The sequence below is a fragment of the Argentina silus genome (assembly GCF_951799395.1).
Source record: "Argentina silus genome assembly, chromosome: 17".
In the NCBI taxonomy this organism is placed as follows: Eukaryota; Metazoa; Chordata; class Actinopteri; order Argentiniformes; family Argentinidae; genus Argentina; species Argentina silus.
The window spans coordinates 7,389,133-7,409,125 of NC_139671.1; the positions used below are offsets into that span (position 1 = coordinate 7,389,133).

Below are 19,993 nucleotides of genomic sequence, written 5' to 3' on the forward strand. Positions count from 1 at the left end.
GTAAGAAGATCCTTGTTATCCTCTGTGGCACTACAACGTGTCGAGCTGTCAACAGAGCCTTGTAACGGTCTTGCGACATGAATGAGCCCACGAACTCTGAAGGGACTTGGTGTCAGGGAGAGAATCCCATGTCAATGAGTAGCCCCATAAACCTGTAAAACTTCTGGTCACCTCATCCCATTCTCCTTGGCAGTTTTAATGCGAGCTCCCACCCCTGACGGTTTGTAAAGCCGCAAATCTCCCCAATTACAGACTGTACCAGACTTTACCAATTAACAACATGAAAAAGTCAATTTCATCATCATATTGGTGGTTGACCTGCGCACACTCTATAAATCATAGGGACATTATGAGAAAACAAAACAAATATCAACACACACATAATCTACTCACATACACACTTAGTGTACATACACACATACTGTACTTACCCAACTGATGATGGTCGTGGGCTGAAGATCAGGGACAGGGTCCACCTCCTCCTCCTCTTCCTCCCCCCGTCTGCTCCTTCTCCTTGTTCTGCTCCTCATCTTCATGCAGCAGCTCTGTACGTCACTACCTATTTTCCGCCGTAGATTGAAGACCCATCTCTTCAGGCTACACTTTAACGGTCCCTCCTAAAGACCTCTTCATCCCCACTACCCCCCTGTGCCCCTCAATTTCCTTCTGCCAGCATTGTGACTGCCACTAGCCCCTGGTCCTAGCATAGATTGCTTTTTCTTATGATGACTGATGGACAGATGATTCACTTACTAAGACAAATGTATTTGTTGTAAGTCGCTTTGGATAAAAGCGTCTGCCGAATGCCATAAATGTAAATATAGAAGATCTTCCTCCTTGAGGTCCATGCCTCCATGGTCCTCTTCCTCCACCTCCTGTCGGGCGGTGAGCCTGAGGTCACCCGCTGTCCGCGGCCTCCTCCTCTTTAGTGGCTGCAGCAGCCGAGCGTCCTCTCCTTCTCCATCCATCTCTACAATACAAAAATATATATTGTAATCAGTTGCTTTGTTTCATAAATCCATAACACATACTATAAACACTCGGAGTCACTTGTAGGCTAACCAGAATGATGTTATCCCACAGCAAACACTTTCCCACTTTGCTTTGGTCTAGAGAGGATACTACCTAAAGCTCATCCATCATCACATGGATGTGTGGTGGAAAATGGCAAAGCAGTGATGGTGTACAAAACAGAAAATACGCCATCCTATCTAAGTTAGGATTTAGTAATTTAGTAATTTAACTAACTTTACGGTAACAGTACCATATATCTGATACCAGGTATCAGAAACCTGCATAGACTAAAGTTGGAGCATAGGCACCATTTCCATTAGCTATCTTTCTCATTGGTAACTAGCTATATTCTGAGATTTTTCTACAATATTCACAAAATATTGACTGATACACTACAATTTTTATATTATCAAAATGTCATCAATAGCATGTCGTAAAACGTATTTGAGTATACATACCATTGTATTTGTAATTCAGAAATTACAATGTTCTGGCTGGAAAGTGGTTAAGAAGTACCTACCTCCCATAAATGTCCTGTATTTCACATGTAAAATCTTCTGTAAACTGTTCTTCATGGAGAGTGATTATGTAGGACAATGATGCATTTGGGTTGGGCATTTGAAAATGTGCTGCTGTACATGGTCAATTACCTGTACATTGTCAATGTGTGTAAACAATCAAAAACTCTCCTTTCGATTTGTACTGTAGATTTTCTATTGGAAGTGTAGTGTTTTATTGCAAGGATATCAGTACCCATTGACTGAAAGCCTCCAAACAGTACCCAGGGAATGTGAGCTTCTCCTCTTATCTGTTGTAGAACTGGAGTGGGATTGATTGAATGTAACAGACACAGTAATCAAGTGACTGTCTATGTCCTGTCTAAGGTTTGCTCCCTGGATAAAGTTTCTCCTCCTGTGACCTGAAATGGAAAGGCATTGGAAACTTGTACACTAAAGGCAATAATGGACTGCATTAGTTGCAGTGGAGTAGGGCTTACTCAGTGAGATACTCAGTGGAAAAAGGAGAATGTCACACACTGTGTTTGGCTGTGGCTGGTGCCAGAAACCGCAGGCAATGTTAGTGTTACTATCGAGAGATTCGACACGTTTTTTAAGGCAAAGCCTGGGAGAAGTTTTCTATATACATTATACATTAATCTCAAAACTTCTTTGTGGTTATCTTCACAAACACAGTCAGCGGTTGATCATAAATTCTGAGTGTGTGTGTGTGTGTGTGTGTGTGTGTGTGTGTGTGTGTGTGTGTGTGTGTGTGTGTGTGTGTGTCTGTGTGTATTCACTCTGCTCTCTCCACTCCATGAGGGCAGTGAATCTGTGTGTTCTGGGTGTTCTGGGTGACGTCTTTCCTGCAGCTGGGGACAGAACAATGTGTGTGTGTTTGGCAGAGAAGTGTGACGTACTATAATCCCAAGGCACAACATCATCCACCTCTGTCAGTACAGTGCACTATAGTCAGTTAAACCAAACAGTGGCCACAGTGGGACGTCAGACGTGTTTTTCCAGGAGAATAGACAATTTCATGTCTCTCACACACACACAAACGCACACACACACGCACACGCACACTCACACGCACACACACACACACACACACACACACACACCTCTCACATCTCTATTTGTGACTGGAGTTGTTTTAATGCCTTCCTATTGTGTGTTGGTACTACAGAATATGTGCATTCGATGAACCAGCAACGTGCACAGAGTTATGGAAGAGCAGGTGCTTTTCCCAAAAAAGGGCACAACAGGGGTAGGGAGGTGGGGGGGGTGATGGGGGGGTGGGGGAGGCAAGCACTCTGAGCTCTTAGAAACCATCCTCTTACCTCAAACACCCTGGAGCATGTATAACAATGTGTGAAACACTGGTAAACATCTTTGTGAGAAGTGAGATGTCCTTGCAGTATGTTTACCATTCAAAGTAATAGATGACTATCATGAGTGTCTTTATCATAACAACCTGGGAATTGGCTTCTCACAACTCACCGATATTGACCCTTCCAAAATTCTAAAGGTCCAGAGCGTAAACGATGTTCAACACGACGTTATGTAGCTGTGGCAACACAGCCTTTGTTTTACATACATTCTAAGATGCTACAAGCATTGGAATGATTTGTCTGATGGTGCTTAGGTTGTAGTTGCCTCTGTGTGCATATATAATATTGTCTCCTTGCGACTGTGTTTTTCCATTTAGTTCCTGCATCTGTTTAAGCTCTTTAAGCCACCCTTGATGAGGTAGGCTGTGACACTCGCTGGTGTAATGATAATAACAATAACCGTGATAGGTGAGCAGTGTTTACCCCCGAGGGCTCTGAGAGAAACTGAGCTTATGAGCACAGGTTGTATGAGATTGAGAGTGATTGGCTCATAGGCCTCTCAGACATTCCTGGGTTGGGCCACAAACCTCTATTAGATAATCCTGATGTAATTTATGCCAGAGTAAAGAGTTGTGGCAATTCCCTTTTCACACTTTTGATATGTGTGAGGGCGAGAAAAGGGTGTCGGGGCATTGCTTGTCCCTGGAAATGTAGGACAAGGAGGTAGATGAGGCGGGAGAGGGGCCGAGGCGGGAGAGGGGCCGAGGCTACCTATTCCCGTCGCTGTGCCCACATGGCATATGGACAGCCTGGGGCACGAGCTACCTCACAGAGGTGAGAAGGACACTAAAGACACAATTCACAGCTCAGGGCCACACAACAATATGTAAGAAATACTAGAAATCTAGTGTTCTAACTGTCGGAAAATAATTAAGGTAATTGCGCTGTGAGCGTTCTGTTCTGCACTGATCATTTTCATGACTGTATGGAGAGCGTCTTGCGTTAAAGGGGGAAAAAAAAAGCTTTTTGGGGGGATAAGCCATACAAGGCACAAGGAGAGGACAGAGAGATCTGAGCGAGCCTGTAGTAAATTAACAAAATTAATAAATGTTGACATTGCTGTATTCCATTGTTTTCATTTGCGTAACACTTTACAAAGAATGTCAGAAGACAGACAAAAGAGGTCTTGACATTATAGAAGAGACTTAGAAGCAACAAGGCAACAACAACAATCAACTAGGAGGTTCATGTAACGCCTATTCAAGATCCATTACCTGATTTAATTGCATCTGAAGTCACTGTCATTATGCCGGCTGCCTATAATAGGCTTGTGTAGTGCTATGTGATAGCTTTACAATATGGCTCCAAGCCCAGTTCACAGTGAGCTGAGGTATCCATGCCTCTGGTATAGAGTCCTTGTCATACACCATTGCCAACTGCCCCGGCTTTGTGTGTCTGTGTGTGTGTGTTTGTGTGCCTGCCTGCCTGCCTGCGTGCGTGCGTGCGTGCGTGCGTGCGTGCGTGCGTGCGTGCGTGCGTGCGTGCGTGTGTGTATGTGATACTGTTGCATACTGTTGTGATACTGTTGTCCCATAGGAGCCATAGCCAAGTGTCATGGTTCTCTATGTATTGATGCACCGGGTCACTGATCCAAAATATTTCCACCTCAACCTACCCACTCCTGAAGAGACCTGGCATTAGTCCAGACCCCCCATCTCTGGATCCCTTCCTCAACCCTATCCCAGGGCCCTGTATGGGGCACCACATCCACGGAGGGTGGAGGTGTGGGTAGTATTGGGTGCTTATCAGTCCTGGGAAACTATATCTCCTTGTGTTTCAGCCAAATGAGCTCTGCATTGTTTTCCTTTATGTGCGGTGAGGGGTAAAGTGATCCGAGGGGAGCATGTCTGCCAGTGTGTCTCCGTCAGCGCCTCCCCTCGCTGAGCAGATGTCGATTTACGAACAGCATCTGTTTCCTGAAAGCCACTGCCTGGCCGGGTCTGTCTGTGCCAGAGCAAGCACATCCCTTATCTCCCATGTAGGAGTGTATCAGGTGGAATCAGGTGGTGTGGCCGGATGACTGTGTTAGACATGCTGCAATAGAGCAAGGGCACAGCTCTCTCCAAAGGAGGGAGGGAGAGAGAGAGGGATGGAGGGAGAGAGAGAGAGAGAGAGAGAGAGAGAGAGAGAGAGAGAGGGGGAGGAAAGGATGGAGGGGGGGAGAAGGAGGGAGAAGTGGGAGAGAGAGCAAGAGAGAGAAAGAGAACGAGGGTGAGAGAAAGAGCGAGGGAGAGAGAAAGAGAGAGGGGAGAGTGAGAGAGAGACAGAGAGAGAGAGTGGATGGAAAGGGGTAGTGAGAGAGAGAGCGTGTTTTAGAGCGAGCTAGCCAGAGAGGGAAAGAGACAGAGAGACAAGCGCAAGCTATTTTTAAAAAGAGCTTTCAACTGAATAAAACATCAACCGGCTGCAGTGGAAATTACTCGAAATCAGGCAGGCATAAAATAACCATGTCAAATTGTGACAGGCTTGTCAAGGGTCACCATTACATGTTTTACTCTATAGCTCTGTGCCGTGTTTTTCACATCTAATGTAGTAAATGCATGGCATATTATCTATCCTGTGTGTCAGGTATTTCCACAGGTGAGTGCTCTTGGCCATACATAATGTTGTTTACAGTATGCTCTATACTGATATGCTGCTCATCATCTTTCTGCATAGCATGTCAACAGTAACATCTGAGAGACATTGTAGATACAGGACTATAACTATCTCTATAATAACATACAGTAGTATAGTGAGGATGGGAACATATCTTTACTGACACCTATAGGCTCAGCATGAAGGCCAGTGGCAAGGTGCCAGTGATTACTGTACGTGGACTGTAATTCACATGAAATGTATTTTTACATCGCAGACTTGTTTTGCAATGTTATTACCAACATTGGAAATGCTAGTGATGTTAGCGCTCTGTTGACAAGAGCCAGGAGGCTCGGGCTGTTTGCCAGTCCTTCAGCACAAGGGATGAGTTTTAGTCCCAAAGGAAAATAAAGTGACCTCATCAATAAATGTTATTATTATGCAAATCTTTGCTATGATATTATATTATCCTATCATGGTCTCTTTATTGCAGAATTCATTGGAGCGTTAACATGTGAGATTTATACACACACACACACACACATGCTTACGCTCGCACGCACACACACACACACACACACACACAGGACAGCACAAATGGAATCCTTGAAATGGAGATACCCGTTATTCGAGTTGACAGTCTAAGAGAAGCGGTGAATAACTAATGACAACAAATTTACACCTTCCTCCCGACTGGACTGAGTGTTTAATCTTTAAAGTATCTCCCGCTTTGCTATTTTATAGTAGGATACTGGTCTCTTTAGATTCAGTTGATGTATACTGTGGGAAACTATAAAACATTACAGTATGGATGCCTTCATGTACTGGCATGTAGTTCTACCTACTGTACTTCATAGACATTTTCAGTGCTATTCTATTAAACCTTTCTCTTATCTCCTCTCTCTTCTTTTCCCTTCACTTTGGTCCTCATCTCTGTCCTCCCCCTCTATTCTCTGTATATCTCAACCCCTAAAGGTCCTCCAGCTGTTCAGTGGATTTGAAAACGTGTCCCTATCGACTGTGTATCAGGTACATAAATCACGTGATTGATTAATCAGTTAATCCTCCCTGGGATCTCACACGCCATTTGGAATGCCTCACTTGCTGACCTCATGGAAAACTGTGTCTTGCCAAGGTTTCCTCTCATATCCCCTAAAAAGGAACCTCAAGAGAAAGTATGGAAATAGCCCCTGTTGGGGGTTTTTTTCTTCTCCAGTGTGACTGCAGAAAAAGGTCTGATTACTCTAGGCTTGGTCTAGAGGACTAACACAGGCAATCAGGCACACAGAAGTTGTGCCCTTGATGATGTGTTGATGAATGTGGCTTGAGTTCATTTCAGACCAAGCGAGGGGGCACGTGTGTGTGTGTGCGTGTGCACGTGTGTGTGTGTGTGTGGGGGGGGGGGGGGGGTGGGGAGTGAGCAGTGAGCACTACATAAAAGAACCCTCTCACCCTCCTGCTTTGCTCTGTGAGTCTGTGATGTCATCGGTCCGGGGCCTCAGCTGTGGGGCGCATGAGAGCACATACTCCGGCCCGCATAGGAGCCCACAGAGAGGTAACCAAGTTAAACCGAACCCAAACAGCCATTCTGCCAATGCGCTGTCTCCCCTCTGGCGTCACATCAGTTTGCTGATAATAAATGGCCATCTCTCTCTCTCTCTCTCTGTGAGCCTGAGCCTCTGGACCTGCACTGGCCCCTCTGGTCACGGATCACTGGCTGGCATCAACATGAGAGTCGGCCCCTAGCTCCCATCAGCTGAGGTCACTTCATTTGAATGAGTGGAAAATGCAGAGGCTTTGCTGTGCTACAGTACGTCAGATCCGTGCGAGAGGATGATTTCATCAAACAATGCTGACTCTCTTTTGTTCACGTTTCTTCTGTCTGGTTTCTTGGGGTTTAATGAGCTGACCTGTGGACTTGTTGATCAATAGCTTAAATGGTCTGATGATCTCTGTAAATGTGAATTAAGCCTGATTTGTACGCTTGATTGAGGATCTGGGACCTAATTTGTAAATTGCTGCTGTCAATTTTATGTCCTTTTCGTTGTATTCTTTTACAGCCCTAGAAAGCCCTCGAAATTGAAATTATATCACATAAATAATATAGAAGATATCATTCTTCGTAAGAGCCCTTTTCTCCACAAAAAGGCTTTTTCCTCACCAGTTACTGATGGAGTATTAATTATTCATTGTATATATTCTTTAAACTTGGGATACATTATTGAACCCATTGACTCTAGAAATTGAATTATTATTCCCATAAAATGCATTCCTAGCATTCCTAGCTCTCTCCGTGCAGACGTGGACACCAGCAGGCGAGCCTGTGAGCAGCTGTGTACAGGGCCTCATAGGTCAAAAGCTTGGTGGGCTAATAGAGGAAGGCGGGAGGGCCAGGGCCATGTTTGAGTGGATGAATAAACAATCAGGGGGTCGTTTGGAGTTTAAGGTGTCCGTGATTAGAGATTTGGCTCGATTGGGGGGGGGGGGGGGGGGGGCAGAGAAGAGTTACTAAACCGACCGTGCAGTGATATGGTTGCTAGACACAACTAGGGGTGAAAGGGAACTCTGCTGTGGGGAGTAAATGGAGTGAGGGAGGGAGAAGACTGGCTGTATGAAATGTGTTGAATGTGTGTGCTGTTTATAGGTTGAATGGTTTTTCCCTGCTTAGTAACCGAGATAGATCGTGTCTGAGCAGGTCACGGCGACACCAGCGACTAGACTGCTGAGGTGGCCGTCTGCAGTGGGGCTAGCCATACAGTATACGGTTGAACACCGTAAAAAAGGACCGGAAGTGTCTCTCATTGCCGATGGGGCTTTTGTTTATGGACTACAGTATATACGGGGTATCACATACAGTATTTCATGGCCCGCTATCTAGTGTAAATTCCACCATCGACATCGTACAGACTGTTTCTGGCTCCCCTCCATAGCAGTTCAACGTCCAGCCTGGCACTTGTCTCCAGGGCCCCAGATGTCTGAGGACATTTCAGTCAGAGTCCAGAGTCCATGACCCCTCCTCAGGCACATCTACTGTCACCGTCCCCTCCTCTGGTGCTTCCCCAACCCAACTGTGTCTCGATGGCTTCCCATCTTGATGGAATTGTTCACGTAACAAAAATACACATATTTCATAATGGTGATGTTCTGTTATTCCAAATTTGTTTAAACTGACATTTAATAATAGCTATTTTCTCATTTATTCACTATGTTGTACATGTAACCAAAGTCTTTTGATGTTAAAGCTGTTGACAGACTTGGGTCTGTACACCCCAGCCTTCTCACAAATTCCTGCTGAATTGGACATTGATAGATTTGTCACCTCTTTGAGAATCCTGCCGCATTATGCGAGGTGATGTACTCTACGGCGTTGATAAATGGCTTGTGTTCCCCGTCTCGTTGGTGAGAACAAAATGTGCTCGCTAATCAATGGAAATGTAATAGAGTGACAGGGGACTGGGGCCATAACAGGCGCATTATTCCCTGCTTTGATGTATTTTCAAAGCCTCTTTTTATCTCCACCCAATTAATCAGTGTAATCAAGACTGTTAGATGCATCAGGTGATGCCTCAGAAGCAGACGTCATACAGAGGGCACAGGGACTGAACACTCTCTTCTCGTAGACGAGAACCAACTGCAGACTCAAGGTGAAAAGTCTCCAAATGGATCACGTTGTTTTAAAGTGACACTCCAGGTTGGTGGAGAAGCGTTTGGAGGAATATTAGGAATTGAATTTAGAAAATCCGTGTGAAGGTTAATATGGCTCAGCGCTGAGTAAAGCCGAGGACAGCGCAGGCCTGGTAAAATGAGTATGGGGGATTAAACTTTGTGAAATCATTTAGAGGGAGAGATTGTGTAACAAGGCAAAGTCCAACAGTGCCACAGGCTAGGTTGAGGCCTACAAAATGACAAAATGGAGGGCAGACGTATGGACAGATGACAGTTAAGAAAGATTGATGGTTGGTTTTGTTGAAATGCTTTATCTTTCAGAATGGATCATTTTTTAGGGTTTCTGTACTCTCCCATGTGCAAATATAGCAACATCATTACTAAACCTTTCCCCCACACCCTGATAACATGAATCAAATCCTTTTTCAATTATTATCACTCATTTGTAGGTGTCCTCATCTATTCATTTTATAACAATTGCATCAGGCACAGCAACGCATATGCCCTAGGTCAGCTCAGTTTTTCAGAAATGCTCGGTAACTTAACTGAATCCTGTGTAGACGTCACGATATAGAACGGCTTCGTTGTTTTCGGGATTCCAATCAGGACTGCTCTGGTGCAATGGGGTTGAGATTGAAATGTTTTTTCCAAGAATTATGTCATTTGTGTAAATGAGAAAGGGCCGTGAGGGGGAATGAGAATGCGGTGCAGTGTGCACCTGTGTGCTGGTGACCTTTATTAAGTCTTCTACTTCGGGCCTAATGAGTCTTTTTGAAGGCCCGGATTTCCTTATGCATGTTTTCGCAATTTTCATATTTTCTTTCAGATGGTAATTATGCAAATTATTTTATGAGACAATCAGCTCTGTTGCCCTGTTTGCAGCGCAACCTTTGATGTCTTTTTTTTGTGGTAACTATTTCGAAATGAGGTATGGTTCAATATTAGGGAAAGTGCCCTTTCTCGCTGGAAATGAATATTCAGATGGCCTATTTGTCGTATTGAGAGGGGGCTTCTTTCTCTTATTACTTTCAAAATGTGGCCCAATTTTCTTCATTTTGGCAACAAGTGATGAGACTACTATTATAACAGCAAAATAATTAAGTTAAAAGGCTGTTGTAGAAATCAACAGTCGCACATGTTTTTTGCATCTAATAGCTGGTTAAAAGATCAGGAGTCAGTCAGGCGTCAATCTAACCTTTCAATGAGCAGTTGACTTTTTACCTGCCACAGAGGTGAGGTTATTGCTATTGTCTCAGTGACTGTAATGCATGTGAACAGTGTGAGAAGCCCTGGAGGCATTCCCCTGCGTGCCAGAGAGAGCCACTGAGACATCCTGACACATGATGGCAAAGTCATCATAACAGGGTTGGAGGCGGATGAGTTTGTCAAGATGGCCTCTTCACACTCACACAGGGGGCTCCCGGCCCTGTCGCCTCCAGCTTCTCCGTCCGATAGTGACGAGCCACACCACTGTCACTCCTGTCCTCCCCCTGTCCTGCAGACTTGCTCCCTGATAATGACAGCTCCTGACAGCCCTGAAGTCCAACACACCTCCACGTTCACCTGAGTACTGGTTCTGCCCAAGAGGCCCCTATGGTCCTGGGAGACTGAGTACAGTATCGACTGTGCACCTACACATCATGAACAATCTAATTCAGTGTATTCATTCATTCACCTGTGTATCCTGGCTGACTGAGGGACTGTGTGCACTGCAATACCCAGATGACAGTCATACAATATTCATTTTCAAATGTAAACATGCATGTGCTATATATTCACATGCATAGGCCTGGGCTGAGGGAGGGAGCAGTGGGGTGAGGAGGGAGTAAAGCCTTGTACACACTGGCAGTTTGAAGTGACTCAAATCCTATTTTGTTCCTGCAGTCTGAACTGGCAAAAACCACATGGAATCGGATATTTCAAACCACATTTCAAACCACATTCATAGGTGGTTTGAAATCAGATTCCTGGCCATGCGATCTGATTTATTTGCCCTGAAGTGATTTTTTTTGTCACTCCCTATGCGGTGTTGTCTGACATCACCACTTTGCGACACAAACAACAAACAAGCATGGAGGACAAAAGATTGTGGTGTACTGAAGAGGTGTGTTGCTTTCTGTCACTAGCCATAATTCTCATAAAGAGAAACAGAGCAAGCAACTGGAAAACTTCCACGGCCGGCATCCACAACAGCTTCTGAGTTAGAGGAGGCACGAGCACCACCAACACTACACAGGGTCCGATGGTTACTTTGTCAATTAGCATAGCTTTGTCATTTTAAGATTACACTGTCTGAACGCACACAAATCCAACATTTAGTTAAATGTTTGAAAAGTCAGTATTCCAAAAACTGATTTGAAAAACAAAACAGATTTGAAGATTAAGGCCTGCAATGTGAACAGTGCTTCAGGGCCAGGTGTGAGATAACAAGAACCTTGACCAGGAGCAGTGTTGAGTGCTGTAGGTTGTGAGAAATTAACCGAATGTTGTACATTATAGGAAGAATCTCCAGGACCAAGTCAATGATGCAACATTGATGTATCTTGGGTGGGATACTGTGACAGCAAAAAATAGTAATTTCTGTTGAAGTACGGACCACTAATGATGTATTGTACTGTATTGTATTAAATTGTGTTGTGTTGTATTGTGTATTGCAACTATGTTGGTTACAGAACCTGTTGATGATGTAAAACTGTACCACCATCATCACCTTCAATGTGTATCCCTGTAGAAGTGAAGTCATGTGACGTAGGAGGTGCGACCTGTGACATTGCATCACCTCCCTCTAGTCTGACAGTCTGGGCCTGACGTGTGACGAAGCCAAGGGATTAGGAGTGGAGGAGAGATTAAGACTGTCAGGTGGTAATGTTGACTCAAAGGGCCTCATTTAACAAGCCTTTGCTTCCAATGTTCTCTTTTCTAGGGAGAATGCTAAAAAACAAAAGCTAAAACATGAAGATGTCCGCCCGTAGACATGTTTATTGTAGGTCTTTCTTCCTTATTTACATTTACATTTATGGCATTTAGCAGCGACTTACAACAAATACATTTATTTAAGTAAGTGAATCATCTGTCCAACAGTCATCATAAGACAAAGTAATCAATGCTCATACCAGGGGCCATTGGCAATCGTAATGCCAGAAGCCTTTATTTTTTTTATTTTTTTATTATTTATTTATTATTAACAGGAGAGAACTTGTACAGGGGGGTAGTGGGGGTGAAGAGGTCTTATTTGTGTTAGCGTTTATTATTCCAGTAACCTCAGAAAGAAATTGGAGCCAACTTTGCCCTTGAGCAAACTTCTTTCTTTTTTTGGTTTGGGACTTGCTCTTCCTCCGCTGTATCATTCCTCTTCATCGTGTAGCGAGGGAGATCGGCAGATCTGTAGCCTGCCCTGTTTGGGTGAGAGATGATAATCAGGCAGTAATTCTCTCGCCATATTTCTGTCCTCATAAGAACTCTAGATGAGGTGATATGTGCTGGAAATTATGACATGACATCTTAAAAGGATGTGACACAGTAAAGTACCTCCATCTCCCTTACGCCAGACAGGGCCAGAAAGATAGACAGAAATCTAGTCGAAAATGATTTTATGACATCTGAGAGTAGAGGAATAAATTCTGAAACCCAAAAATAGCCAATGTGGTCAGGAGGGAAAATGATGCCTTTTCACTTCTGAGAACACGCTCAAAGCTCAGGACATCTTTTCCTTTCCAAGAGGAGATGTATCACTCGTAATGGCTATCTTTTTGGCAGAGCGGCAGGCAAAGCTTTAAACTAATTTGCCTTCAGAGAGACAGATGACTTAACCACACAGGTTGGTGTGACAATAAAACCAGAGCCCTTGAAATTAAATAAAACCGCAGAGTAATTACATTCAAACAGTTGGACAGCCTTTCCCATTTGCAGACCTCATTGTTATCTATGAACAGGTCCACACATGGAACTATATTTCCCTCGTCGATGATGTTATACATGTGGAGCCCCAGCCAACAGTAGGGGTGGGTGGAGGGGTGCGGGGGATTTGGCTGCAGTCAAAGATTGATATTCTACCTGAAATGTGCCAGGTTGGATATCAGATCACCCGTTGGGGCGTCTATAAGCTTGGTCATCTCAGCTGGTGTGAGTGCACATAGAATGAGTCATTTATAAGGAACGTCAGGGGCCCTTTCTGTTTTTCCATTAAGAGGCTCTCTCAGTAAGTGTAAAACCTCTATCAATTTACCAGCTCATAGCAGCAGTTCAAAGGAGTCGGAGGGGAATGGCACCAATGGAAATATTATCTTCTGTACTTTGATATGATATGGCCCAGCCAGCCCAGGGTCATAGTCAGGCTTTCTGCTTAATTAAGGAGTCTCCATCTTTGTAGATAGGCTTTGGTCTCTATTTAGGCTGGGCCAATCGGGTCACAGCCTGTTCACTTGGCCTGGTACCATGCTTGCAGATACAATCGCTGTTTCCATTATGCAGTGTTCTGTGTAATTAATAATACAAATCTTGTAGACTTTGCCATCAAATCATCAAATATAATACCCTTAACTGATCTGCATTCAACAGAAAATAATGTTCATATTCACAGCAATCACATCTCCACATGTACTTCATACAGTAGCTCTCTGTCTTGTTTGAATACTCTGAAAAATGAAGGGGGCTAATTAGAAGCAAATGCCCTTAGTGGTCCTTCCAAACCACAGAGAGACTGACTCTGTATAAATAATTCAAGGCCTCTCTCCCATACATGACATCAATACTGAGCCAATCTCACCACACTGCTGTGCATTTGGATCTCCTGTTCATTCAGCCACTGCATTGTGGAGCTTCTCTGAATTCATGGGATGGCCTGTTCTATGAATACTAAACATGTTGAATATCCAAACTATGGCCTTGCTTTAGACCCCTTCCCAACCACCAGTCCTCTCTCAGTAATTGTACCCCCCTCACCTTCACTCTTTGTAATTGGGTCTGCTTCACCTTCACTTTCACCCCACTAACCCTCCGCCTCTCTATCTCTTTCTCTCCCAGGGTACGGCCATGCGGCCCCCAGCACAGACGGAGGGAAGGTGTTCTGTATGCTCTACGCCCTCCTGGGCATCCCTCTCACCCTGGTCATGTTCCAGAGCCTGGGTGAGCGCATCAACACCTTGGTCAGATACCTGCTGCACCGCCTCAAGAAGTGCCTTGGCATGCGGCGAACCGAAGTCTCCATGGTGAACATGGTGACCATCGGCTTTATCTCCTGTATGAGCACGCTGTGCGTGGGAGCCCTGGCGTTCCGCCAGTTTGAGGGCTGGAGCTTCTTCCACGCCTACTACTACTGCTTCATCACGCTCACCACCATCGGCTTCGGGGACTACGTGGCCCTGCAGAAGGACCATGCGCTTCAGACCTACCCCCAGTACGTGGCCTTCAGCTTCATCTACATCCTGACTGGCCTGACTGTGATCGGGGCCTTCCTCAACCTGGTGGTTCTGCGCTTCATGACCATGAATGCCGAGGATGAGAAGAGGGACGCCGAACAGCGGGCACTCCTCTCCCGTAACGGGCAGGCGGGAGGTCAGCTCCGCTGCGCCCCCGACCCCCCCTCCTCCTCCTCAGCCGCCTCCGGGTGTGGGGGTGGGGGTGGGGGAGGGAGGGAAGGCGGTGTGGGGGGAGCCGGGCGGGGGCTTCGTAACGTTTACGCCGAGGTGCTTCACTTCCAGTCCATGTGCTCCTGCCTGTGGTACAAGAGCAGGGAGAAGCTGCAGTACTCTATCCCCATGATCATCCCTCGTGACCTCTCCACCTCAGACACCTACATGGAGCAGGGGGAGGCCTTCTCCAACCCCCTCCACTCCAACGGCTGCGTCTGCAGCCTGCATCACCACTCCGCCATTAGCTCTGTGTCCACAGGCCTTCACAGCCTCAACACGTACCGAGGACACACCAAGCGACGCAGCTCCATCTAGAGGCCTGGGGGACACAATGCTTTAAACCAAGCCCCACCTCTGTTGGTGTGGGAGGACCCTTATACTGTGGGTATATGTGCACTCTTCCAGATGATCTAGATCACGGCGGATCTCCAGCTGTTCGACAGCTCTCCCTGGCACTCGACTTAATGCCACTGATTCATTTTTAAAGAGTGCACACACATAGTGCAGGACTAAATCAGTCACTGTTTGAAAGATGGAAACCAAAACTAGAATACACTGCAGCCCTTTGGGGACCAGAGTGGTGCACTTCTGAACTATACCGTTTCTTTCACCATTCTGTCACTCTTTGCCGTATTCAAGGTTGAAGTTGTTGATTTTGATATGGAGAGACAAGTTTGAAAGACAAGAGGACATGTTACACTGTGAGGGACACGTATTTTTATGATGATTTGGTGTTCTTTCTTTCCACAAAGAATAAAGGGAGACATAAAAAGTGTTACTCACGATAGTCAATGAAAGACAAATGTATATATTTGTAATATGAATACTGTATTTAAGCTATGTACTTGGTTATAGGGGAGAACCTATTTTTTCAGTGAAAGTATTCTTCAAGCTCAGTCAATTCTCCAGTGTGTCTACAACTGAAGTTCAGGTTCAAGCCAAACTCCTTTGATCTACTTTAGTTAATCTTCCGCTCAAATCTCACTATTGTATTTTGTACAAAGCATTGTAATTTTCACTCTGTTTTTTTTTTCTTGTCTGTATTATTGTTTTATTGTATGTTTGTATGCTTGTTTGTTTTATGTTTTATGTTTTCATATAGCAATCATATTCTGATACAGTTTCACTCAGAGCATGTGAGCTCACTGTGTGTATAGTAGACAGTCTAATCTCATTTTCACTGCTGCACTTTAGGAGATCATTGTAAGCTTTAGGGCACTGGATAACAGTGCATATTACACTGAACTGAAGAATTTCATCGATGCTCAATCACCTGATGTTTTGGTACCTAAATAGTATATTTCCTATGGATACCATCATCATAAATGTTTTCAAAGGGAAACCTTTAAGTGGTTAGTTTGGCTCATGGTACATCATCCTCAACCATAGAGCACATTTGATGCTGAGAAACCTGGATCACAAATAACTGATGCCTGCCTCTAGAGATCTACATCTAGTATGCAGTCTTTTGTTTCAGCCAAGCACCAACACGCTTGGTTCGTCTAATCTAGCAGCTGATTGATAGAATCTAGTGTGTTAGAGCTGGGATACAACAAAAGCCTGCACACCCTGCAGCTGTCCATGAGCAGGATTGGCCACCCCTGCACAAGTGAACAACCAGTATGTTGAGGAGATAGGTACAATGATGTGAGAAGGGTCCTATGCTCAAATGTTTGAGGGATTTGAAAAGCATTCACTGAGCTTTATTGAAACTCTTCGCTTCGGTAATCACTTCAGAATGATTTGAAGACTGTACTATCATTTCTCTATGAGTTTTTGAATTATTCATCATTCTGCCATTGATTAATCACATTTTCTTAATAAATGTATGAATTGATTATTAATGGTTTATGAGTTTCGATCTCATTTTAACTGAGTGGATAAGCAAAGCGAAGGTCAAAGTCATTATGACATTATTTTTCTGATGGTTGGTTTAAGAAAGTGCACATGAGCAGGACACAGACAACGGTTTATAAATCTGAATCTGAATCTAACACAGAAAAAGTACTGTGTCAGCATGCAGTGTCAGCATGCACTGCCACAAATAGAGCCAGTGTGTCTAAACAATTACAGCTCCTAGACATTCCCTTCACACCTTGAGATCAGGAGAGTGCCTTAACAGAAGGTGCTGCATCAGAGAAATGGTGCGCTCAGCTTTCCCATGGTTAAAGCATCTGTTGTCCAACGCCTTCCGCTCGCCTGCACACACACTTTGACGTCGCTCCCAGACAAAAGCATGTCGCAGCTCACACTGAAGGTACGAGTGCAAGGCCTCATTGTTCTCGATCCTACAGCGTTTGTCGGGGGCTTCGTCTGCAGTTACACTGCACTGTGATCAACAACCTATCAAAAGCAAGCGAAGAGTAACAGGGCAATATCAGAAACGTTACGGAGGGGTCTTCATGTGGTGTTACGTAAAGACGGTGAGGACAGGGCGGCTGAAGTAAGTTTATGCAGCTCGCCCATGACTCAACTCAGCCATACTGTATGACATCTGTTACATAACTCAGTGTCAGAGCACGGACAGACTACCACCTTTGATTGTTGTCCTCCAGTGCATCGTCCCCTCTTCCGCTCTATTTCCCATACAGTACAACCTGCACTGCCGAAAGGCTCCTAATGCGTCCCATGCCCTTACCTCATTCAGCCTGGTTGTCCCAATCCATCGCTTCCTAATTCCGCTGGGGTACTTTTCAAATATCTTTGTTTAGTTAAAGGGATAGTTCACTCAAATTATGTAAAATCACATGTAATTCTTTACCTTGAAAGGAGTCCATGGACAAGGATACATTTCAATCCACACTTTGGTTCTGTATATCTGGGCACTGGCACTAACCGCTAACTGTTAGCACCAAAGTGTAAAAATATTGTCTTTAACATATTCTTTTTTCAGGCTGTACGTGCTTTTTTTTGCTCATTTTATGTTTATAATCTTAAACTCTTCTGGAATTACATAAAACGAAATTTCCAGGAACTGTAAGACATTCTTAGTTGAGGTAAAAATATCCAAAGCCACACAGGTCAAATTCCAACGGAAAATTAATCTTTTCGAATTATATGATGGCCCTTGACCCTGTTGGAGCAGCCCAGATCACTGACGGCTGTTTCTAGCACAGTGACGGGGAAACCAGCTGGAAGACGTCACATTTTCATTCTTATAGGAACAACCTTTAAGCAGGTCTTAACTGAGAAATTAAACCATTATATCAAATCACAACATTGATTTACAACACATAAGGAACACATGTGGCTGTGGAATTACTAGCGGAAATTTTCACAGGTCAGCAAAGGTCAACCCCCCCCTCCCCCCTTCTCCCTCCTCCTCCCTCCCCCCTTCGATTTCCTGTTGCAACTTTAGAACAGGTTATTATTATTTCACAGACTTATCTTTGAGCCATTTAAAAAAGTGACAAACCATCGGCATAAATGAAAGTCGGAGGGTGTAAGTGGGTTTAGCACGGTGAATGGTGGTGGTTCATTGTGACAGCCTTAGCCTAGTCTAATCTACCTGGAGCCTCCTGTGTGGATGATTCAGCTCCTCTTGTCTCTTCCACAAGAAACAGAATAATAAGTCTGTCTGGGCCTTTATCACAACAGTGCTGAGTCTCATTAATGGGCTTTACTGATCACTACCATTCATCATAAAGGGATGGAAATGTCCATTTCAGCCCTGAAATTCATCTATCGAGGAGAAAAGGCCAGACTGTATTATACTTTTAGACTAATAACTTCCCTTTTACACTATGAACACATGTTTTTATAGGTGTTTTGTCCATCCAGCAACCAATTTCTTCGCTGCTAGATTTTTAGATTAAAGGGATAGTTCACCCAAATTACAAAATCACATATTTTGTTCCTTACCATAAAATGAGACTATGGACAAGGACAAACTTCAATCAACACCGAAATTAGCATGTTTCAAATGTCATGCCCAAATCATCCCAAATACTCTGAAAAGACTGCTTGATGTAAATTACTTTGAGATGATTTTAGCATGACATTTCAAACATACTAATTTAGCGTCTATAGACTTTTTGGTTAAACATGATAAAGTTAGCTGTCAGTTACAGTGCTCAGATAAACAGAACCAAGGATGGAAGTGTGGATTGAAGTCTGTGCTTTATCCTTTCAGGATAATTTGAGTGAACTAACACTTTAACTTTATTTTGAGCTTGACATTCACCCACACTGACCATTTAATTGAAAATGAACGTATCTAACAGTATGCACACATGCAGTGTATTATAAAAAGACTCAAAGGGCAGATATTGTACATTTCTGCAAAACAACACAAATTCCCGCCTAAGGCATCAGTGCCCGCAACAGTGTCCTTACAAAGTGTATGGGAAGCAGAGGGGATGGGGCCTGAATGTGTCTTTCCACTGGCAGGGAGATAAGGATGATCCATCCTGCTACCCTCACCCCCCTCTCTTCCTTTTCACACCAAACTCTCTCTCTATCTATCCCTCCACCCCCCCCCCCCCCCCTTCTTCTTCTCTCTTTGCTCACAGCAGAGCTGTCCTGGAGGACCTCCGTGAGAGCTATAAATGCTTTTAATCAACCCTGATTTCCCAACGGTGCCTTTATGTGCTGGGAATCCACTGGCCCTAGAGCAGAGAGCAATCGCATTGAAGAGCCCACTTGTAAATATAAACACTCTGTGTGTGTGTGTGTGTGTGTGTGTGTGTGTGTGTGTGTGTGTTTATGTGCGTGCAGAGGGGGTAGAGCAGTTTAGGACAAAATAAAATATTCTGTGAAATGTTCATACTGTATTCCATGAATAAGAATGCAGTGACCCCATTCAATCTACTCACTTTAATTTCACAACCATTCAACTGAACCCGGCTGGTTCATAGACTGAGGAGTCAGTTGTGAAAGATGTTTCAAATCAACTGTAATGTGAGATTGTTTAGCTGTTGCCTGAACTGCGAGAGAAAAGGGATTCAGAGACACAGGTCCTGGGGAGGGTCTCATCTCATGCATTGGGTTGACATCAGCTGTGTTATGCAACCATAACCTCAAGCTTCGCTACAGCTTGACACTGGCACAGCGTCCCCCCCCAGCGTCCCCCCCCCCAACGTTATTACCCCACCCCTGCCACACCCCCCCCGCCCCCTCACTTTCTCACAATCATTCTGCTCCTGTGGTTCCTGACACAAGCCCAGTGCTGCCAGCAAGCTTTTGGCACCTGCGAAAATGTTTGTTTCATAATACA

At 44.5% G+C, this 19,993-nt stretch overlaps 1 protein-coding gene across 1 annotated transcript in view; it reads left to right on the plus strand.

Annotated features, from left to right (window-relative positions):
* kcnk3a (potassium channel, subfamily K, member 3a) overlaps positions 1 to 15,093 on the plus strand; it is a gene marked incomplete at its 3' end in the record, with an annotated part of 22,902 nt that extends 7,809 nt beyond the window's left edge. The window contains exon 2 of the mRNA XM_083688851.1: positions 14,171 to 15,093. Coding sequence (XP_083544977.1) covers positions 14,171 to 15,093 — 923 coding nt within the window. The remainder of the gene's footprint in view (positions 1 to 14,170) is intronic.
* Between the last annotated feature and the right edge of the window lie 4,900 nt (positions 15,094 to 19,993).